General features: G+C 37.0%; 1 protein-coding gene across 8 annotated transcripts in view; it reads right to left on the bottom strand.

Moving 5' to 3' along the window:
* The window catches only part of ELMO1 (engulfment and cell motility 1), a 302,503-nt gene that overhangs the window by 155,012 nt on the left and 124,477 nt on the right, over positions 1-23,014 (bottom strand). For all 8 annotated transcript variants that reach the window (XM_021385868.1, XM_021385867.1, XM_021385872.1 and 5 more), the window contains one exon: positions 10,437-10,541. In XM_021385868.1, the coding sequence (XP_021241543.1) occupies positions 10,437-10,541 (105 nt within the window). The remainder of the gene's footprint in view (positions 1-10,436; positions 10,542-23,014) is intronic.

Here is a 23,014-nt window from a genome sequence, read left to right as displayed (position 1 = left end):
TAAATATCTGTAGGTAAATTTGACAGATATGGATCTTCTTTTAAGCAAGAGCAATGGTAAAAAGGGGCTGAGGAGGAAGAGCTTCTTCATATAAATACCTAAAGAGAAACCATTCCTAATCTTGGCAACAGATTTACAACACTCATTAGGATATTTGTAATACTCTTTTCACGACTTCACGACTCATATCCTGTTCCAAAGTAAAATGCTATAAATATAGCCAATAATGGCATGATTTTATTCTCACTTCCTTTATCAATCTGGTTATGGAGGAGAAATAAGCAGGGGATAGACATGTTTTCTCCATATACTGGTGGAAACTGTAGTAGGGAAAAACATAACAGAGCTCTAGACTGAAAATACTTGTGAATCGAGTCATCAGTGCACATTTGTATCATGTGTGGTTATTTTAGCAAGGAAAGAAAAGTAGCGTGGAATTCACCAAACCCACATAACCTTCATTCAAACGGAGGCCTATCGTTAATACTCATAAAGTGCCTATACCCTATTATCTTTGTCCTTCTTGCCACCTCACAAATCCACCACAGTGAGCTGTAGATCTACCAGACACTTCATAACGGGCAGGTACAACTGCTGGATTTTGCTTTGGGGGAAACAAATCTTTAAATGCAGAAACCATGGACATTGCAGGAGAACTCTCGGCACCCTATCTTCCCCCAGTCCTCCCTTGGCTCTGGTCTGCTTAGCAGCATTTACTTTGATATTAGGCATCTACTTCTGCCAGTTTCCTTCCCTCCTTCCTTGAGAAGAGGCAACATAGAAATATGACTTTTAATATACCAGATGCTATACAGACAAAATCCAAAACCATCTCACAATTCAGGAGTACTGAATGCTGCAGATCATCTTTTCTTTCTCTGTTCCTTTAAGATATACTGCCTTTTAAAATAAGGCAAAGCACAAAATAAATACATGTAACAGGCAAGAAAACATCAATTTTCTTTAGGGAACAATAAGAAAAAAAAATCCAGTCAAGAATCTCAAGTAAAGAAAACAAAAGGGAGAAATATTACCCAGAGAGGGAAGTCAGGGAAAGTTTGAGGAAATGATATGAAGGAACAGGACAGGAGAAAGACTTGGAAAAAACAAAGTAAATGAAATAATTTACAAACAAAAAGAGAAAATAAATATGCTACTCACAAAAAAAGGGAATAAGAAAGAATGAGAAATGCATAGAATGAGAGCAGAGAACAAAATGACATCGCAAGAAGAATGAGATGAATTGAACAGGAGAGGGAGAAAATAGAAGGTGGCAATATATATTTTTTTAAAATGCAAGGAGCTGAAATTTTTAAGGAAAGCCAGCGTTACCCATGTACTTGGTATTTTTACAGTTGAAACTCCGTACCCAGTTAAGACATGGGAATTTGACAACAGTTATAGTGGAATGCATGTCTGTACAGTTCTTATTATTTTTAGGTTACTAGCTATGCACTTCTTCCATTTACAATTTCCTGTTGTAAGTGGAAGGGAATCATTTCCCAAGTAAAAAAAAAAATTAAAAACAAATAAACAAAACACACACACACACACACAAAAAAAAACAACAACAAAGTGATCAGAAAGGGAAATGAATGCTTAGTATTGTTTCTAAGGTAGATGTTTCAGGCAGTGTTGGTTAGCAGCTGCTGACAGCTGAATTTCTTCTGGGATTTAGCCATATGAATTACTTGAAATACCTTGTTTCCTCTGAAGTCAATAGTCTTTTCAAGAAGTGGAAGGCAGTCTTTCAGCATCCAATCGTCCAACAAAACATTTAGAAAGATAAAGAGTATTCCTCCCTACAGAGTATGTTCGACTCCTGTTTTTAAAATGCAAATTTTTTGTACTTCCCCTTGTATTATAATTACTGGTGCTCAACATCACTGAGGGAAAGCTCATCTATCTTCACAAGGTATACACTAGTGGCATGAGCAACAATATAAAATAAATTCAAATGTCATGCCAACATCATGGAGGAATAATGCAAAATCTCCAGTAACAGAAAGAAACACAAGCAAAAGTTTTTCTCACTTTACAGCAGAAAGCTTCATTTTTTTTCTTTATCATCTTCTACTGAATTATTCATTGAGTCCATCACTTCCTCGGGAGGACAAAACAGATTCCTCAGGGAGACAATGGACTAAATGGAGAATTTTCCATATTTGACTACCGTGAACTTAAAAATCTGCATCACCTTCGATAATGAAGCTTATGCTTGCAACTAAGAGTTAACGACTGATGAAATAAAATGAAGTTTTAAAGAAAGGTATAACAGTCAAAAGCTTCCTTATCAGAATTCAGTAGGATGAAACCACAAAGCATAAATACTGCTCCTTCACAGGGAATATCAACATAGCCAACCCCTTAATCTCTCACATTAAAGATGAAAACAACTCAGAATACACTGCCCACAGCAACTGCAGAAGTAATACTTAGATTCCTGAACCAACCTCAGAGCCTGGGAATAGAATAGAGATTCATTATGACTGGGAAGTAAATACAGAGAGCAAAAGACAACATGATCCACTACAGCTGCAGCAATACTTATAATAAATCCCACAGCTGACAGTTCAACAAGCATTGCTGAAGTATTAGAAAGGAGCATTTCCCCAAATCTATTTCATTGTACTGTCTCTAAAATGATCCTGTGTTAACGCAGACCAAGTTTCCTAGCAGCCTTCTATAGGTTAGTATCAAGAGGTTCAGAGAGCTACATACTAAATATGCTAAAACCCTACCTAAACTCAAAATGAATTATCTGGTAGCATTTTAATATAAAAAAAAATTGCAGGGATGCTCTTCCTTACTTTTCACACAGCTTTTCCTTATCCTAAGTTTTCTTATCACATGCGGCAGGATTGACCACTTCTATTTCATTCAGATACCTTAAGAAATTCTAGGAAGCAAATCCTAAGGATATGCTTCCTGAGGAGGATAAGGGACTCTGCTGCAGGAAGATTTACTTTCAGTTTATCCTCTTCTCCATTTTGCTTTCCTCCTAAGGCAGCAATACATCTTCCTCAACTTCATCATCAGCATTCTTTTGAGATTCTTTGCTCAGCACTGTCGCCTCTAACCTCTTCTGTTATCTTCATTATTTTATTTTCAATTTTCCATGTCTCCTCTCCCTTTTTCTCAGCCTTCTTTCAGATTCCTGGGGGACATCAGAAATTCCTCATGGCAAAACTAAAACAAAGCAACAATTCTGTCTGCTCTCCTCAGGTAGGAACTAGATTGCCATGTGTTAAGCCAGGATTTGAGAGATGAGCTGAGACATACTGGGAGTGGGGAATGGGAAAAAAAAAAAAAAAAGAATCAAATTATGTTATTGTATGAAAATACATAGGTACCAGGGTGAATTCAAACTGTCCTGGTAATGTTACAGCCAACGTTCGATTCTGCAGCCAAAACGTACTTCGAACACAGACAGCTACTTCCAAGAACTAGTTTTCTTTTATAATACCTTGGTGTTTTCCCCTCTTCTTCTAAAGCAAACCAAAAGTTAGTGCCAAACTACTAGAAGTGAAATGTGGATGGTTCTGCAGTTGCTCCATGTGAGCAGCTCCATCTAGGAATAAACTTTGCTTCTCACATAAACACCTTAACATTAAGCACAATTGTATTTCTGTTTTGCCTATAAAAAGCTGAACAGTGATCCATCTTCAAGTGTTGTATAGTTTCTTCCTTCCTTTGCCACTCCCTGCAAAAACAACCAGATCACAGTATTGCTTGGTGGCAAGACTTAAAAAAGATGAGAAGGCTCAGTTGCTGTATTGTCTTCAGAAGCTGCACCAGGGTCTGCTCTTCACATCCCACAGGCCCAGGCTTGACATTAAATGCTGAGTATTCCTCCTCGCTCCATGCCCCATGCAAATGTGAAAAGAAAATATGTTCCTCAGCCCTCTCCTTTTTCAAGAGCCTACAGTATCTGTCTAATGCAGCAAGTTTTTTAATTTTCCATTTTTTTTCCCCCACAGTGTGAAAAAGCCCTCCTAGTGCTTTGTTATTGTGGTATGGATACACGTGAGAAGCTTCAAACTTTGTCTCACATCAGTGAAGTCAGCAGCATCTCAAGAGCTTCAAGCAGAATAAATGAGAAAAATTTGTGCAACTCCATAGCTATTCTGTTCCCAACTACAGCAGAGAAAAGAGAAGCGCACATTATCAAGTTGGGAATCACCAGGTACAGACAATGAGGCCTCGTGTGGAAAATTACATTGTCTCACGAGGCACACCAGGAAGACACACAGAACAAAGTTTGCCTTTCTCACTACCTTTAGAGGAACAGAAATAAATTACATTCCTTTCCAGTCATCTCTGGAAAAAAAAATAGCATGGCAGAAATCAGGCTCAGTTTTATTTCAGAAAATGCTGAAATTATATGTTGGACTACTCATATCTGATCAGGCTAGAATGAGTAGGCATGAAGAGACTTTGTGAATTGGCGGAAGGATGTGTAGGCAGCCTCCTATACAACAACTGCATGGGTTAGAAAGTATCTGGCGCGCAGCCTGCCTGTGACTCAACCCATTAAAGTTCTGAAAGGTCTCTGCAGCATGCCAGCAGTCTTCCTGCCTGCATCACAGGGGCTCACAAACAGCACCTGCTCCTCCAGTGTGACTTCTGAAGGGTTCAAGGGAAGAGAACTTCAACCACTCCAAAAGCAGCCACTCAAAAAGCTGCTGGGGAAGTGTCTCTGCATCACAGCTGTATGAGTAACTGATTTTCCAGCTCAGCAGGTTCAGAGGAAAGGGGATTTTCTATTTCTGACTCTAAACTGGCTCAATTTCTAATTTTCAATTAATCAAAATAGTTATCAGCTCGAAGTCCAACATTGCTTTAAATACAAGAACAGAAAATTTAGTAACATACCACTGAGTATCTTGCACATTATTCACAAAAACATAATGGCAATGAGTCCATTACAAAACATACCACGGGATCAATGAGCTCAACTCTGCAGAACGGATTTCAATATTGTTTTCCCATCCTGTTGACAATATTCTATACTGCCAATTTTACATGTAATATCTAACCAATATCTGCATGAAATAGATACAATTGTCAGGAGAAAGGCAGAAACATCTTCTGCAGATGCGGCACTTGAATTCCAGGCTATACTAAGACGATCTCTTTAGATGGAACACTTATTTTTTCATACTGAATGTATGAAGAAACTGCTCATCTAATAAATGGCAAAGAATGGAAGTGCAAACTTGGATAGCCAACTAAGCAGAATCCAAGCAGGTGTACAGTCAGTGCTCAGACCTGGAGCTGGTACATCTATTTGTAGTTTCTACCACAAGCACCAATCTTTTGTGCTTAAACAAGAAAAGGAGACACAATACGACTGTTCTCAAGGCAGAATCTCACTCCACTGAAGGAAACAGATCTGTTAGAATATATCTGGTTGTAAGTACAGGAGGAAAAATGTAGACAAGTCACCAACTTGTAAGTCATCAAAAGTAAATTCATTAGAATGAGACTCAAGGACCCCACCAGAGGCAATGTTGTACGTGACTTCTCTGAGACTAACGTTCTGTGAAACACAATAAACTCTAGCAAAATTCTGCATTCCCTCCCAGATACAGGTTATCACAATATTTAGATGCCTGTGAGGAAAATACAAAATAAGAGAACATTTCAATGGTTGCACGTTAGAAGTTAGGTGTAGCTCCTTTATATTCAGTTACCCTATGGTATTTTCCCTTTCTGTCCAAGGACCCTTGAATTAGCCAAGATCCAAGATAAACAGCAGCCCAGTCACAACAGGAGAATTATAGTTGTTTTTGCTACCTGCTATCAAGAACACCTAATCAAACATTGACTGCACTTGTAGGAGTTGGTTTATTAAAACTACAAACTTACTGTATCTATGGAAACATCCTAGGCACAAATATGGCAGACAAACGCAAGGCAATGAAGAACTATCAGATTTGTCTGGGTTACAAATACAGGTTTTTTTCCATTTTGGTTCCTTTAGCTTGTTCTCCACAATAAACTATGATCTCATTATTTTACAACAGTACAACATGAAGAAGACTCTGGGGAGACCTCATTGTAGCCTTCCAGTACTTGCAGGGGGCTTATAAGCAGGAAAGAGACCGACTTTTTACATAGTCTGATAGTGACAGTACAAGGGAAAATGGCTTTAAACTAAATGAGAGGAGATTCATGTTTGCTGTTAGTTGCAAATTCTTTACTCAGGGGGTGGTGAGGCACTGGCACAGGCTGCCCAGAGAAGCTGTGCATGCCCCATGCCAGGAAGTATTCATGGCCAGGCTGGATGAGGCCCTGGGCAGCCTGATCTAATGGGTGGCAACTGTGACCATAGCAGGAGGTTGGAACTAGATGATTTTTAAGGTCCTTTCCAACACAAGCCATTCTGTGATTCTATTAAAAAATAAATAAATCAGGCTAATCAATACATACCTACAAACATATGCATAGAAAATATTTCTGTTTCAGATATTTATACCTCTCATTGTATCTTAACAATAAAATGAATCTGAATAGTCTTTCATCCTGAGTTCCCAAACAAATCAACAACAGAGCATCAATACATTGAGACACTCATAGCAATGATGGCATAACAGGATTTCCATGCAAAGATTTTTCATCAGACTCATTTTACAGCTCGGGAAAGTTCCAAAGGAACATTGCTACAATTTACCACCAAGAAAAATCTCAAGGTGTCTACATTGAATACAGTCTATTTTAAATGGTAACTTATAATTTTATTTTTAAAATTAGTATAACTTGAAACTGAAGTAGTTTCGGAAAGGAACAAATTAGAACCAGGCGGGGAGGGGGGGGGGATGTGTCTGATCCAAAAGAACAAAAAAAGATTATCTGTCACAAAGCTTTATTCCAATCATTTTCTTCACTGTTAACTTTAATTATACACTCTGACTGTCCTATAATTATGTAGCTTGGGAAGCTGCCAGTTTTTCCTGTGGAAACTTTTATAATTTCTTGCAGAGATTCAACGCTACTTCCATCAGCGCATTCCATGTAGCATATGCCACCACATTTTAAAAGCAAAGCCTCTGATGATAGCAATTGATTATTTAAATGGAACAAGAAAAAAATGCAGTGCACTTTACTGAAGTCACTGATAGCATCAAACATTTAATAAAAAAAAAAAGAATGAAAAGCTAATTCAATAAGAGATGAATTCAACATGAATTTAAAAAGGAAAAATCCATATGACAGCTAAGGACACCACATAATCAAAGAAAACATGCTGGTTTTTTTTCCTCTTCAGTATTAAAACCTTTCCTCTGCAAGAACCAATCATATTATATAGCACACAAAGTGATATTAAAAAACAATTAACTCAAAATCTAAATAAAAACAACATGCTTTATCTGAAGAATGACATTAAGTAAAACAATAAACCCCAAACAACGTATGACTGTAGTTTCAAGAATGAATGTGTACAAAAGGAAAAAGAAATAAGATAAATGAATTGTCAGGAGGTAAGAATGAAAAATTAAAAAAAAAATTGCTTGTTTTTATTTTGTTTTTCACTGTGTGACACCCATGTTTTCACCCTGAAATGTTTTCTGCTTTCAAGATGCAGAGTTATCCATCCCCTCTACTGTCTTCATACCCATGTTCTTCAACACACTGCAAAGATATTTACTGATGCTATAAGTATTTCTGTTTGGTACTGGTCTTGGAAGCCTTGCTGCCTCTGCTTGCTGGAAGAGAACTTCATCTTCAACCACTCTTCTCATCTAATTCATCCATTTATTATGCAAATTACTTATAAGCAGAATCAGTTATGAGAGACAGGACAAAAATATTAAGAGGGAGGAGATTGCTTTCTGCCTGCCTTCTCACCTTTCCCTTCCCACTTTTTTTCAGTAATACAAGATACCTTACTAAGGGCCATGCAGCTGGGGCATCCTAGGAAACTAAGAGGTCAGACTACAGAGATTTGTGCTGCCCATTAAAATGCAGCACTGGTGATGTACTCAGTGAAGTCATCACAATTTTCTGATACTGTCTTCACTTAATAGACGATATTCTGTCAGTAGAAACTTAGTATTTCCCAAGTTCATTTTTAAACTAATGCTGGTTTCCAATCTCAATTTTAATTATCTCACAGCATAGATATTATCTCATTTTGGGGCTTAGGAATTGACCTATGGTACAGCAATTAATGGCACTGCAAAAGGCCAAGTTGGAAATAATCTCTCTTCCTGGGAAACAAATTGTTTCCTAGTATCAATAATGATAAAAAAAAGAGAAGAGATTTTGTCAAAGAAGTTGTTCAGTATGCAAGTATTATTTGTCTGTATGGCTAACAATTTATTGTGGAAATTTCACTCTTGAGTGCAGAGAGTATTTTTTTTAGGATACAAGAATATAAAAGCATCTGAAAAACATTAAGTGAGATTAGCAGTCTGTACAAGTAGAGCAAACCTGTGCTATGAGAGCTTTGGAAGCTAAAGGACATGAATAAAAATTAAATAATGTTAGGTGTGAAAAGGAATTCAAACCAAGGAAACAGGTAGATTAGAGCCCACAGAGAACCAGCATTCACCAGGTAGCAAGTCAAGCAGATGAAAAGGTGTTATTAGCCATCAAAGCCTCAATAGCACTGGAGGAGCTGTGCATCACCCTTCATCTCAGATGTGTTCTGCATGCTCTTAGCATGCTATAATGGTCACTACAGCCAGAAATTCTGGTGTGAGCACTAAGTGGGACACTGGAACGATGGGTAGGCTAACATTCACCCAAGGTGTGGTAGCAGTTCCCAATGCAACTTTGAGCAAGCAATTTTATTTCAGTATGCCTTGGTATGGCATTTCTAGTGTACGCTTCCTCTGTCTCAAGTGGAAAAAACATGAGGCACACTCAGACAATCTTGTAAGAGAAATCATACAAGAATAAAGATAAAATAACTACACAAATTATTGGTAATGCAACAGCAAAAATACTGCATTAGATCAACAAAGCTGAGCCACACCGAAGTCCTCCTAAAAAGTGGCTAATTACATGCTACACTGAATCGACCTTTTAAAATGGCATCTGCAATATGAAAATGCAAAATAAGAAAAAAAAAGAAAGTCAGTGAAAGCTCCTTTTGTTGTTGTTGTTGAAAACAAAGTCTCTGTCCTCTTTAAATTCATTCAGACTTATTCAAAATACATGTGTCTCTCATTTAGGAGTGCTGGCTACCCTTACTAAGCATATTCTTTGCATTTATCATTTTCAAAAGAAGTCTATGAAGTAACACCATCCAGATCTTAACCAAATTTAAAATGAGAAATCCAAATTTTAATGAGAAAATGTATCCGAATATATTTTTACAATGAAAACCACAATTCAGCATAGTTTATCCTGAAAAAATACTATTGCTTGGCATGTGAAATAACCTTAATTTCAGGGGTTGATAGAGTTTAATAGCTATTGCTGCACTGTGTGCTGCCACAGTTTCTTTTACCAGTTACTGCTACATTAAGACTGAAGCAGAAATATTTACAGAGCAAAACTGGCAATCTTGTGGTCTTCTATTATGCCCATGGATCATTCTGGCCTGGACATCTGCACAAACCTATTACAGACTTGACATCATTCTAATTTGAGCAAAAACTACATAGTAGAGCATATTAAAAGCTCACTCATTATTTAACAGAAACAATTGATCTGTCTGTCTACTGTCTCTCTACACAATCTTCCTTATGCAGGTCTGTGCACACACTTCCTTGAGGGAAGTTAAATCATCTTCTACTCCCATTGGTGTTCAATAGGTTCATTCATGGAAAAAAATCAAATTCAGTACAAATCAGTAAAAGTTGTTCCATTCAGATGCCAATATTATTCTGTTGTATCCTCTTCACATAAGGATGCAACTTACAGCTTGTTTTAACTACTCTTGAAATAACAGATGTAGGAAGTAGAGTGGGCAGGGGGCAGGAACAGGTTGTACAAATGAATCATAACACTTTTTACCTATTTTTCTATTTTTCAGCAAGTACTTTTAGTAGGAGCATCTTAACTCTCAGGACACCGCCAAGTCAGCCAGTTATTAAAGTATTTGCTGGTCAAATCCTCCTTTCCACAGCAAACCCTGACAATTTTGGTAGACACAGTGGGGAATTCTGCATAAATACTCATTTCTGAGCTTATGGACATCCACCATGCATCCAAAAAATGCGCAAGTCTCCCTTCACTTAAGGGAAGCTTAGCCTTTCCAGGCTTAAGCAAAAAGTATACTTGCAAAAAGTACTATCTATAATATTTGACTCAGCTTTTACAGACATGACACATGTTTTAGCGTAACGTGGTTTAACTTCCTAGAGCTAGTTCTTGTTAATGGTATTGGGATTCTGTGCCTCCTCTTCAAAGTGAACCATAAACAGGACATAATGAGCAGGAACAGGGACTAGCACAGAACTTAAAAGAAGCAGCAGCCTTACCCGGATGTAAGCATCCTGGTGATGTTTAGCGAAGTACAGCATATTGTCAAGGGCTAGCATTCCTGGAGGAGTCTGCGTAAAATCCATTGCTGGGTTCACATGATTCTGCAAAAATATAACAAGATCAATCTATAAATATTTTTCCATAAGCTATCCATATCCCTGTGATTTACAGTGTGCACCAAGTTAGCACGCTGTGCCAGAGTCCAGCAACACAGACTTTTTTTTTTTGCTGAGCAGAAAAACCGTAACAAGGAAACAGTCCCTGCTTCAAAGAACTTCAAATCCAAATGTAAACACTACAAGACTGGCTTATCAGTCATTCATTTCTGTAACTATGCAATGGAGTTCCCAAAAGGAGATTCTTGCTTCTAAGGCACTCAATCAAGTCTTTCATAGCTGGTAGACACCTCAGTGATACTAGAGCACCACTGTACACCAGGAAATACTAATTACATACAAATGCAGCAACACATGTGAACAGCCACCACAACACCTATTTATACAAATGCTATGGAACTATTTAAAATAAATCATGAAAAGGAGAAAAAGTTACTAAATTCAAAAGCTATATTAAGTCTCTTGGATCTTGTGGAGTTGTGAAGACAAAGGGTCTCAGACGAAAGTATATGAAATTAGATAGGTTCAACGAGCAGAATTCAGGTAAGTTTCTGATATGTTCTGAATCTATGAAAAGGAAGTATGAAATTAATAAGCAAACATACCAAATATAACTAAAACCTGACAGATTCCACATGCACATGCATACAAGTTTCAAATGTTGACTTTCACACGTTACATACAAAAACATATTTCCTCAAAAATGTAACACCACCAATCTTTTGAAGGGATGGAATTTAAAATACACTTGAATAAGTTTCATGTAGTTCATGGTTTAGATCCAAACATTTTCCTGGCTATGGTCAGGCTCTTGAACAACACAGATCTGCTCAAAAAAAAAAAAAAGACCCAAGGGTATGCCTCCATCAAAAATGCTTATCTTCTGCTAGTCTTTTTTATCACTATCACCCTTTCAGTGTCTTTAGCTCCACCCATGCTGACACAGAAAGATCTCCCTAGCTGCTCTGTGATGATACTTCTATTCTGCAAGACTCAGCTTTGAGAGACTTTAAAAGTGCATTTGCTCATAAAACTGACTATGTAACAATGCCAAAGATTAGCACAGATTTCTTCTTCTGTCAGTCTGCTTCTGCAGTGTACTCAGGGTCAGATCCACCTACCTCACTGACAAAAGCACAGGTTGACTACTTTTCCTCCCACTGATTCTGCAAGACCATAAAGTTGTAGAAATGTGGGATTCCACTCTCTTGTCTGTTTTATCTTTAGATATATGGGTTGGTTTTTGCCAGTCAATAATTCATAGTCACATAAAAGATTAGAATATTAGAAAGCGAAAATCATTCATCAAGATGCCTACTGTCACTTTAAAAGCAGACAACAATTTGGGGATCAGGATAGCACATGCAGTCTATTCACTTTACATGTACACCAGTTCCCTGCAGCAGGACAAGCAATACAATCGTAAGTCCGCTACTTCGTAATGGAGGATCGAGAAGATCCTCCAATCCTAGATTTTTATGGGGGAAATATCTATGCAGTAGAAAAGCAGTAGTCAAACTTGGAAAATAAATGCTTACTGAGTTAACTGTGCTTTCCAAAGTACTCATATGCCTTTTTTTCTTTTAACTTGTATCAGTTCACCACTCAGATGAAGAGGACAGAAGTCCTTTAGGGCTATTTCCCCAGTTCAACCTTCCATTTTTCACAAGTTACATTTATGAGCCAGAACACTTTTACGATCGGTACAAGACCATTTCTCAAAGATGACAAGCATAACAGACTTCAGTTTCTGGGAGAAAACTTCCCTTTCTGATGTTCTCAAGCATTCCAGAAAGTGCTTCTTTTGAGAGGCTGGGTCTGGCAGGCACACAAACGCTCCCCCAGCTCCTGTCAATGCCCCAGCATAAACACCTTGGTAGGACCTCCTACACATTTGAAGTCTTCCCCATTTCGGGCATGAAGTCCTGGGGAACACCACCAGAGCCTCACCATGAGCACATTTCCTTGGGAAAGCTGTTGAGAAGCCGTCAACAGGGAACCTGACAGGCACCATTTCTATAATACCTTTTCCAGGTAGAACTTCAGTTTTGGGCTACATGTATTCTCTTCATCGCCATGCTACAGCACAGACAGAATATAGTTGGATAAATACTGGCAAGCACAGAATATTAAGACCCAGCTACCTTTCTACAGCTATTAGAACATCAGCACTCATTTTATAATTTACAATGCGTATTCACAAACAGTGTTGAAATAAAAGCTGGATACGGAAAAAAAATTCTGACCCAGTGTTGTCTGAATAGCTCTTTCCTTCATCCCATTCTAGCATCTCAAATTATGCAGAAACATTGACAAAAACAAATGGAAATCTCACTGCATTTAGTAACAAGGGCTCATCTGGTCTCTTCCCATCATCATTAGTTTTATCTGTTCAATTGGAAAAGCCATCTCCAACACATTACCTTTTCCTGAGTCAAATCTATATATGCAGTTATTTTCAGTTGTTTCAAAAGTTTCTGTCACTTTGGATCCCAAGATAACTAGGGCTTGATATTCAACTCCATTAAGTCAAATAGCTGGAGATAAGCCAGCTGAAAAATACATTATCTTCAATTATTCTTCAAAAACAAAAAGAATGCAAGCTGATTTGTTTCCTTCCTTCTCCCTCCCTCCTAAAATCATTCCTTTCTTAACACATTGAATGTTTGCAGTTGAAATGTTAACTGACTGAGAGTGGGTTTAGAAATGAGACATAAAGCTGAATTATCTAAAATGCTGTAGTGAATAATTTAGAAGAATGCAAACACCTACAACATTATTTATTAAATATATGGAAAACAACACTTCAGGCAAATTAGTTACATCTGTTTAGTATAAAGTCTATTGCATTTGTCTCTTTATAAAAAGCCAAGAAATACAAAGGAAACAGGTTTGTCACCTACAATTTTTCAGGTCATTTTTATTTTTTTTCCATTAGACTGAGTGAAATCTATCTTTCAGCTTCAGGGTCTGAGCAGTATTTAACAGCTTACTCTCTTACACTGCGCACGTTAGCATACCAAAACCACAAAGAATTTGTTAGCCAGCTTAGCAGGGTACAGTGAAAATGAAAATTTGGTCTTCTGGAAAAGATGCAAATCTAAAATTACATCTGCTTATGCCATTAATAAATAATAATAATAATAATAATAATAATGTAGCACATTTCACAAGATTACGATTATTCTGGATAAATTCCAGTGTAGGAATTATAATGAGACAACTTAGCATTATCACACAGTCCTAGTTGCATAAAGCTTTCCTCTCTATCTGTCCTGAATGGCTCCACTGTCTCACTCTTGGCTTCCAAGCAATCTCTGAGGGATGTATAGATTTCAGTTGTAAGAATGTGTGCTCACACTGAGATGCTTAATCACAGTAATGGTGTACTGTCTGTAGATAACAGCTAATGGAATAAGCTCCCCTAGTTCCTTGTATTAATCCTAACAGTATCTTCCACATTTATATGCTGAAGCACAGAAACCATTTCTTTACCTGTATTCACAGTCTACCAAAGGTACAAACTTTTTATTTTTGTCTTGACAAATATTGACAGAAAAAAAATTGACAAATATTATGAGAAATTATTCATCAGTGCTATGTTCAGCTATGTAAATCAGTTGCCAGGTTATGCTAATTAGTCCTGAATGCTGCTTGCAGCCACTGCTAGACAGAGTAATCTCTGTTCAGTGCAAGCGCAAACTTCTGTTTTCCCCATCCCAAAGCTGCTCAGGTGAAACACTACTCTGTGCATCTCCTTTCTGCAGGCTTGTATGACAAAAACACTCCAGAAGTTCCCAGGGAGGAATGTGGATTATAGAAGAACCAGTGATAAAAGAACTCAGAAAAAAGCAAAATCTTTCTATGAAGACAGTGCAAAGGACAGCGATCACCTTCTCCCATCTTTAATTACTTGCATTTTTTTATTTTCCTCTTTCTTCCATATCTAAACCACTGTTTTGTGGGCTAAGAAGGAAAGCATATCTAAACCACTGGAGTGCGTACGCCAAAATCTCCCTTCGGTCATATGAATAAATTACAGCAATACATACATGGATTTTTGCTCAATCTGAATTCAGAATTAGGAAGGAAGGAAGGAACATTTTACATTATATTTTCACTGAAACATGAATTGAAAAACTTATGTTAGAATCAGTGAGGACACAACCTCATAATTTATCCCTTCTCTAACTGCTCCTGAAGTTTTCCACACAAAAGGTTCCCATCTGTTCACTTACACAAGAATTACAAATATGAAAAAATACTACATTAAAAATGTGAAGAGTTAGTCAGCTAAAATTTTTAATGAGGAAGTAATCTTCTTGTTTTATTTAACAGCCCTGTATTCAAAGAGATGATGCATACAACTTCCATCATTTAATTTAATGAGATCTAACAGTGACTTGGGAATTTCCAACCTCTATCCATTCAGTGAAAGCAAGGACTAACAACGATTTGTTTTTCCCCTTGATAGTTATTTAAATATGCATATATTCTTCTTCTTCTTCTTTTTTTTTTTTTTTTGGCCACCTTTTTAAATTTTCCAGAACAACTCCAGGATAAAATGAAATTCTGTCTGGATGATCTCTGAATTAAAAAAATATTAATATATATATACATGTATACTAAAACAGGTATATACTTCAAGTTAGATGTCTGCAAGCTCAGCAGCTGTTACATCTTTTAAAGAATATGCAGAAAATCTTTTAAGATAATTTCAGTGTGAGTCATTTAAGTCACATACCAAACCCATCCCTCTGCACATTTAAGGAACTGCAGTATATTTCTACTGGATACAGTTTTCACAAAACTTGCAAATCATGTTTGTCAAGATCAAGTTTGAACTCACCAATACCAAACTGACCTACCTACACAATGGCAGAGAAATTGTATATGCAACCAGCACATCATTTGTCCTCTAAACAAAAAAAATTCAAAATGTGATATTGTATTCCCTTGATTCACTAAACTACTATGTAATTTAACGTAAAGCACCACTGCTCCACATGTCACTTCCAGAAGCCTGTCCCAGTCATGAATTGAGTCTACAGTGGTCCGAACTAAAAAAATCTGAATGTTACAGTGGCATAAAAAGAGTCAGCTAGTATCATCTGATAATGCATAACAGAGCACGGGGAAATACATGCACTGCACATTTGCAGGCATGAATAAATCACATGTTGTAAGCAAGACAAAGTTCTTGCATAATCCTTTGTATTTTATAAGTACATATATAGCAGCTTTACAGTTACACGGAGCTAATGCTTTGGATTCTAAGATCTTAAGCCCTAAGGAGAAGGGAAACAGCTTGAAAGCCTCAAAGAATCTGAAATGAATGCAATTACATTGAGTAATCACATCTCGTCCAATGCAGGACAATCTCCTTTTAGGTTTCATCTTACTTAACAGTGACACACTTAATATTGGATAGATGTTTTGCACTTCAAAGGCTGACTCTTTTATGTTTTCTGGACAAAGTTATCAAGTGATAACAGGTTATGCACTTTAGACATCAGGGATGTTAGAAGTTAATCAGCAGGACCCACTCATTTCAATAGCATTTTTTTCAGTATGGGAAATTACCACCAGATCATCTCCCAGTATCCATTGAGTTTTCAGAATAACTGAAAACTGAGTAAAACTTCCACTTGCTAGACAGAGTTGAGAAGTTAAAAGTCATAGTGATTTATTGCTACTCTACACTTGAGATTGCCAGTGCATTTAGCAGCCCCTTGAGTGGACACTGCATGATTTCTTGTTTCATTCATTCGGACAAAGTCAGTCTGCTTCCCATGGAACTTCTGTTGGACATGAGCTAGACCAGTTAGCTCTCATTCAAGTGAATTTGGGACTGTTCTCAAAAGATCTTCTGGGGGCTCATCTGAAAGAGTGAAGGCACATTTCCCTACAGCACAGGCAGATGAATTGTAACTAAGAGCAACAATTTTTCAGTTACATCCTGACTTCTGAGAGAGGTGGAACTACATTACCTATCTCCTGGCCAGCAAACAATTTTTGTGCTATTTAAACCACAGCAGTAAAGAAGTATACTGGGATAAATGGGTATGGAGCATCCCCATCTTAGACAGAAATGGTATTATTAATGTAGACCTTTTCATGACCTTGGAGCTTTTTTTTTTTTTTTTTTTTACAGGAATTGACTGGTTTAATCTTACCAGAATCATCCTAACCAACAGAACAACTATCAAACTAGTAAGAAGATAGTCACGTAAGAAAATACTGAGAATAGTGCTAGTAGGAATAGTAAGAAAAACGATAACCAACAGAACAACTATCAAACTAGTAAGAAGATAGTCACGTAAGAAAATACTGAGAATAGTGCTAGTAGGAATAGTAAGAAAAACGATAAACCATTTAAACTTGACTATTAAAAATAACCACAGGTTAAATGTCTTCAGCTAATGGGAAGCCAGATGTAGCACAATCAAAATCCACCTGAGTAATTCTGTCTGTTTGCAAACACTATGAGATGTGTAGATTAGTTACACTTCAGGTTGCCAAGTCCAATTTAGGCATGAAAAGCCTTTTTTCAGCTCAGGTAAGCTTCACGCCTGATGAGTACGGTACACCGTGACTTTTATTATTTAAGCACAATGGCTGGCACTGTTCATATGCTGGTGTACAAGCATGAATGGTCCTGACTGATGCTTCAAAGTCTACTCAGTAAGGAGCAATTCAGAGCTTTTTAACAGGCATTTTATCTAAATGCTAATGAAATGATACAAAATGTTTAACAAGTGTACATAAATATTAATTTTAGCTTATGGCCAAAACATGCAAGTTGCATAGCCTACCAACATGAAAAAGAATCTCCAGACCTTTTTATTAAATAAAATGGAAGGTTCAAAGCCAAGTTCTGCCAAATCTTGGGCCTCCTGTGTCAGAGTCTTTTAAGAATAAGACTATGATAAGAGCATCTTTTTCACTTGTTTACCATTCTGGTAAGTTCATCTAAACCTGACCTCTCTGACACAACATTTGCCTCTGTGATTAAAGCACACTGATTGAAACACCTTTCAGTTCTGATTTCCTAAAAAGAGAAAGAAAAGTTACTTAAATTATAAGGATTTGAGTAAAATCAAGGGAAAAATAATCATTACAATTTTCCTGAGGCTGTGTATCTAGACGAAACCCACGTGGGATGCAGCTTACTTAATTGCTGCAGTTGCCTCTCCCATACATTATCACTCAGAATACTTGAATGAAAGTATGAATAGGATCCTTCCTACCACAAAAACAATCAGCTCCAGTGAAGGATACGATGCTTGGTATGGAGGAATGGCACAACTGCAGAACAAACGACGAGTGCTCCTCTTGAGCACTGAAGTGAATTACACTTCCTGTAGAACTTAATGACAATGCTGAGGACATCACTGTGTTCTGACATGCTGCGGTGTTTGAGAACAGTGAGCTTTGACAGGAACCTAAACCCAGTATCAAGAATCTCAGAATAAAGTTGGGAGAGATCTTGCACTCCTTTTAGGGTTTTCTGTAAAAGGGTTTCAGATTTTTCTTTTCCAAGCAAGCTACCTAAAATTACTGCCAAGTGAAGGGGAAAGGTACAGCCTGTGTTTAGTTCAAATAAGGGTTGAGAGATAAGGCAGCTCTGTGTCTGAGAAAACTCCACTTCAAAACGAATCAACCATGAGTATTTATTTATTGCCTGTCAGCCAGATACAACAGCTGTCAAAATTTAAAACCCAGGGAATTGAGCTGAAACATCATCCGTGGCTAGGCATACGGACCCACAATCCAACAATTTAAAAAAAGATTGCTGCTGCTACAGAGCTCTGTGGATCCCGCACAGACTCTTCTTTTATCATCTATGTCCAGATCAACCTTTCAGGAACTACAGAAGATAAGCCAAAAACTACCCTATAGTAAAATAAACTGTCAACATCTATGATATTTTAGTTGGTTTTGGACCTAAGACCCCTAGGCAAACAGGCTTTCTACAGCCAAATTTTCCTACTGCTCAAATAAAAAAAAAAAAAAACAAACAAAAACAGGCATTGTAGATGCCAAAAGAGAAGGATTTGGAAAATAGGACCAATACTTCTTAAAACCTTTGAGTCTATGCTTCTGTCTTAAAACAACGTTAGCATATGCTCATACTGAAACATATCTCATTTGCCTTCAGTAGTAAGGCAACTGAAAAAAAAAAAAAGACTAGATCCTTTTGCTGTGGAATTTCAGTTCACCTGACTTCCATTTTCCTTTGCGCCCCTCTACAGGAATGGGAAATGTGAAGAGCTGCAGCTGTGCTCTGCAAAATGTATTAAATTTTGCCTGGCCTGAGCACTTTTCTGCTATACTTCTAAATTACTCCAGATCAATACCAAAAATAGAATGGAGTTGCACCAAAATGGAGGAAGATTTAAAGAATTAAGGAGTTTTTAAAGGAATATATAGCATTGACTTTTGTGTAGGGGCTATGTAACAAGTAATACCAAACAATCAAAAGATTCAGAATTCAGATATGGGGACAGTTTTAATTCAAAGAGGAAAAAAAAAAGGTCAATTATTCCCAAATGAGTAGCTCTTCTCATCATCTCTTAATTCATGTACGGGCCTGAGTTAATGAAACTGCATATTCAAAGAGAATCTCTTACCTAGACTGTAATTCTCCATAACTAAACAAAATTAAAATACTTAGTGTGCTTTATTGCTAAGTACCTCTTAAATCTTACATCAGGCAAAAAAGGCACAAGCAATGGGATACGGGAAGAGCAAAGCAGCATGTACATATAGGTAATATATACGCTTATATACATACATGCAGACATTGGAAAATTGCACAATCTTAAAGTAAAATAAGCATTTGTAATAACAACCACTAAATAGAATTTACAACGTTTCACAAAGCTAACATTATTACTGTGCAAGTGTTTGTTGGGCAATCAGCCACCTCGGTGAATCAGACAATGCCCATACTACAAAAGAAAAACAATCTCATTATGTCTGATTAGTCTTTGAGGGCCTGTTTCTTAAACTTATTTCTTTTGTTTGCAAATTCTGAGGGATGCACAGTACAAAGTAACAAGAAGTACAAGATCCAGCTCTAAGAGAAGGGGTTTGAAAACAGTAGATGTAAGACAACTCTTCTGTAATGATACACAGACACGACACTCAAACTCCTCAGCACCACCACATCCAAATTAATGGAGCATGCCTGCCCCCAGGAGTTTATAACTGATATATACAGTGAGTGAGTGACAAGATTTCACAATAGTGTAATCACAAGTAATATACAAAAAGCATATGCAAGAAATGCAATATTCTGTTGACTCTAATTGTACATTAGGATCTGTACATTTTAAAATGGATTTTCTTGAGAACAGGCGTATTCTTTTAATCAAAAGCATTTTAAGATCTTTATTTTACAACTTCACCATTTAAAATATTGTAAAGTTAAAAAAAATTAAATTTTTGCACTCTATCTGTCATTAAGAAATCGATTAAAGGATTATTCCTCCAACTAAAATTTATATGAAGTACGAAATGATCCAAAAAGAATTAAAAAAAATAAAGACTGATTTATACAGTCTCAGCTCATTCACCCCAGGACTTCCTTCCCAGGGAAGGGTGACACAGAAGAAATCTGTCGATCAAACACTAGTCCTAGGGGCTACCCTGCTCTGAGTTATACCAGGAAAATATCTTCCAGAGCCACACCTTAATCTTGAAGGACTCAGCAAAGTTAGATGTCAGTGCAGAGACTGGACTTTCAGCATGCCTTCTGCACTTCATTCAAACAACAGCAAGAAGAAACATGCAGCAATCCTAATTCCATCAGTCCCAGGTTTCCACAGCTTAGTACTGAAAACACAGCATGCCATGACATCATGGAATACTTGTTTTACAGTAACCAGTAAACTTAAAACTGTGCTGATGGGATGGGATGCAGTAGGTCGCACACCTGTGGGCTCCCATCAGCACTATGGTAGCTATAAGAGTAAATGTGTATGGCATCTCAAAGATTTCACTGTTTCTGCCTTTCAGGTGTTGTGACAGTGATATTTTGTTGTGTTGATCACAATGTCAACTCAGGCCATGTTCTGCAAATCAAACCTAGGTTTTTTGATTAGCTCTTTAGCTATGTTCAAAATCTCAGGTTTTACAGATCTGCAGAGATAGCTGAAAAAAAAAAACAGACTGCAAGAAAGCACCCCTATCTTTGTGCTAATTAGTCTTGCATAGACACTTGGACGCAGGAACAAACTAGTACTTCAAAGGGAAAAGATACCGGTACGTGGTAGACCAAAAAGAAACTGTGCTTACAGTTTTACAAGAAACTGTAATATGCAAGCCAAAAAAATTAACTTCATTCTCCCCAAGGTATCATTTAGGCTAAACAGCAACCAGCTGCTGGCATTCAGCTCAAAAACGGGAATTTACAGCACAAAACAGTGGTTTCTAGTATTTCTAGATACTATTTCTAGTATTTTCATCTCAGTGATGCTATGCAAGTGAGCTGTTCAGCAACTTTAGTGATCAATGTACATTTGGTAGGATGCTGTTGCCCTCTGCTGTGTGATTCTATAAATTCAGTAGCAGCTTTCTTTTAAAACAAGGTTCAGTATACTCCAAATAATGTCATGCCATATAAACACAGTAATGTTTAAACACAGGATTTGTATCCTCAGGTGATGGTTTAATACTAAAGTACTAAAGAAAACAGTCCTGACAGTTCGTATTGCTGTAAAAAGATCTAAGTCTTCGCTTAGAAAATGTTCTGTGATATTACAGTACAGAGCTGCATGTTGTACAATATTCTAAAATATTAAGGTAATAAAAATAAAATATTCCTTTGTTTTTCTACGACTGTAATGCAGATATGTTTGGTTTTTGGTTTTTTTGTTTGTTTGTTTGTTTTTTGTTTTTAAGTAGAAATTAAAAAAAAAAAATTAGACTGCATCATCTCCATAACATTTTGGGAATTCTAACTATAAAATTAGCATCTGGGCTTATCAACTGTAGCACCTCCAAATGTTGGTATAGAGTAGTAATACCCATAGTTGCATGCTTGGTATCATCAATCATTCACTTATATTTCCTTCCTCCTTTGTGTTTCCTTGTAATTTAAGAGTTTTTCTGTTTTGTTGTTGTTTTTTACTTTCCTAGTACAGGTTTCAGTACCCCTACTTGTGGTTTGCTCAGCTGGGAATGTAGATTCTTAGTTTAGGAATAACACAAACTCCAAAGCATTCTGCTGTTTTATTCTGCTTTTAAATGCTTTTCTCAAAACAATTCCCCATAGAAAGTTTGTAACTATTTTTTGATTCAAAGGTTAGTAAGCTTTAAAAAGCACACTGTTAACACAAATTTATTTTATCCCTTTGAATTCTTTAATTGTACACAATAACAGGATCTTACTATCGGAGTAAGATGATTTGGATTTTTTGTTTTCTCCCAAAAGAAACAAAAACCTAAACAACAAAACAACCCAAACCTATAATTACACTTCAATAACTTCACTTCTCTCTCAGAGACTGAAGCTGAAGATGCAGCTCATTCCCAATTAAAAAAAAAAATAAGACACTCCTGTTACCTTACTGATTTTGTAAAATAATACTGAATTGTTAATTAGGAACTGACAGCAGCTTCAGCTCAGCATGGGTAAATGTACAGGACAAGCTCATATACTACTCAACTTTTCATACAGTATGATAACTGGGAACTCCCACTGGTTCTTCCTGCTAACACCCTCATTCTATCACAAGCACAACCAAATAGAAAATCAGAAGAGGAGAGGCTGCGCTACGAAAACACTAGCCAAGAGGAATGGCTCCAGTGAGAGAAGTTCCCTGGTGTGCCTCGCTGTAGGGCCATACAAACACTGTGCTAACATAGAAGAAAAGGAAAAAAAAGTTTAAAGTGTTGATACAAAAAAAACACACTCGTAGAAGCCACAAATAAATTACAGAAATTAGAAGATGCTTCCTATAGATTACAGCGACCAGTTTTTGCAGTCACCAATTTACAGAATCCCTCTAAATGGTACAAAACCTCATTGTCTGTGACAAGAGTTCTTTAGTGTTGACAGTACTTGCAACGTACTGAGACAGTGCTCAATAACCAAATTTTATTATCAGTCCCACAGTGCGGATAAATAAAGTTTAACTCTTTCTCTGAATATATGTTCTACTGTTACACATAGAACTGCCTGTGCCATCAATAGCCCAGGGTTGTCTGACACTTTCCATTTTTAGACTTTCTTTTATTTCTGATGCTTTACAGCTAATTTGTTAGGACTGAGCACCCAGCATATCCTTAGGTTCAAATTCCTTAGGAAGTTTTAGCAAATTCTTTCATAATTTTCAGGAATGCTTTATTAAACAATTTACTGCTCTTATTAAACTTATTTTTACACAACTATTCTGTTGAAAAGCTCTGGCTCACTCAGACTCTGTAAGAACAACTTCTAGTTTAGTAAA

The sequence above is a fragment of the Numida meleagris genome, chromosome 2, assembly GCF_002078875.1.
Source record: "Numida meleagris isolate 19003 breed g44 Domestic line chromosome 2, NumMel1.0, whole genome shotgun sequence".
NCBI classification, from domain to species: domain Eukaryota; kingdom Metazoa; phylum Chordata; class Aves; order Galliformes; family Numididae; genus Numida; species Numida meleagris.
This window is presented reverse-complemented; position numbering and strand designations above follow the sequence as displayed.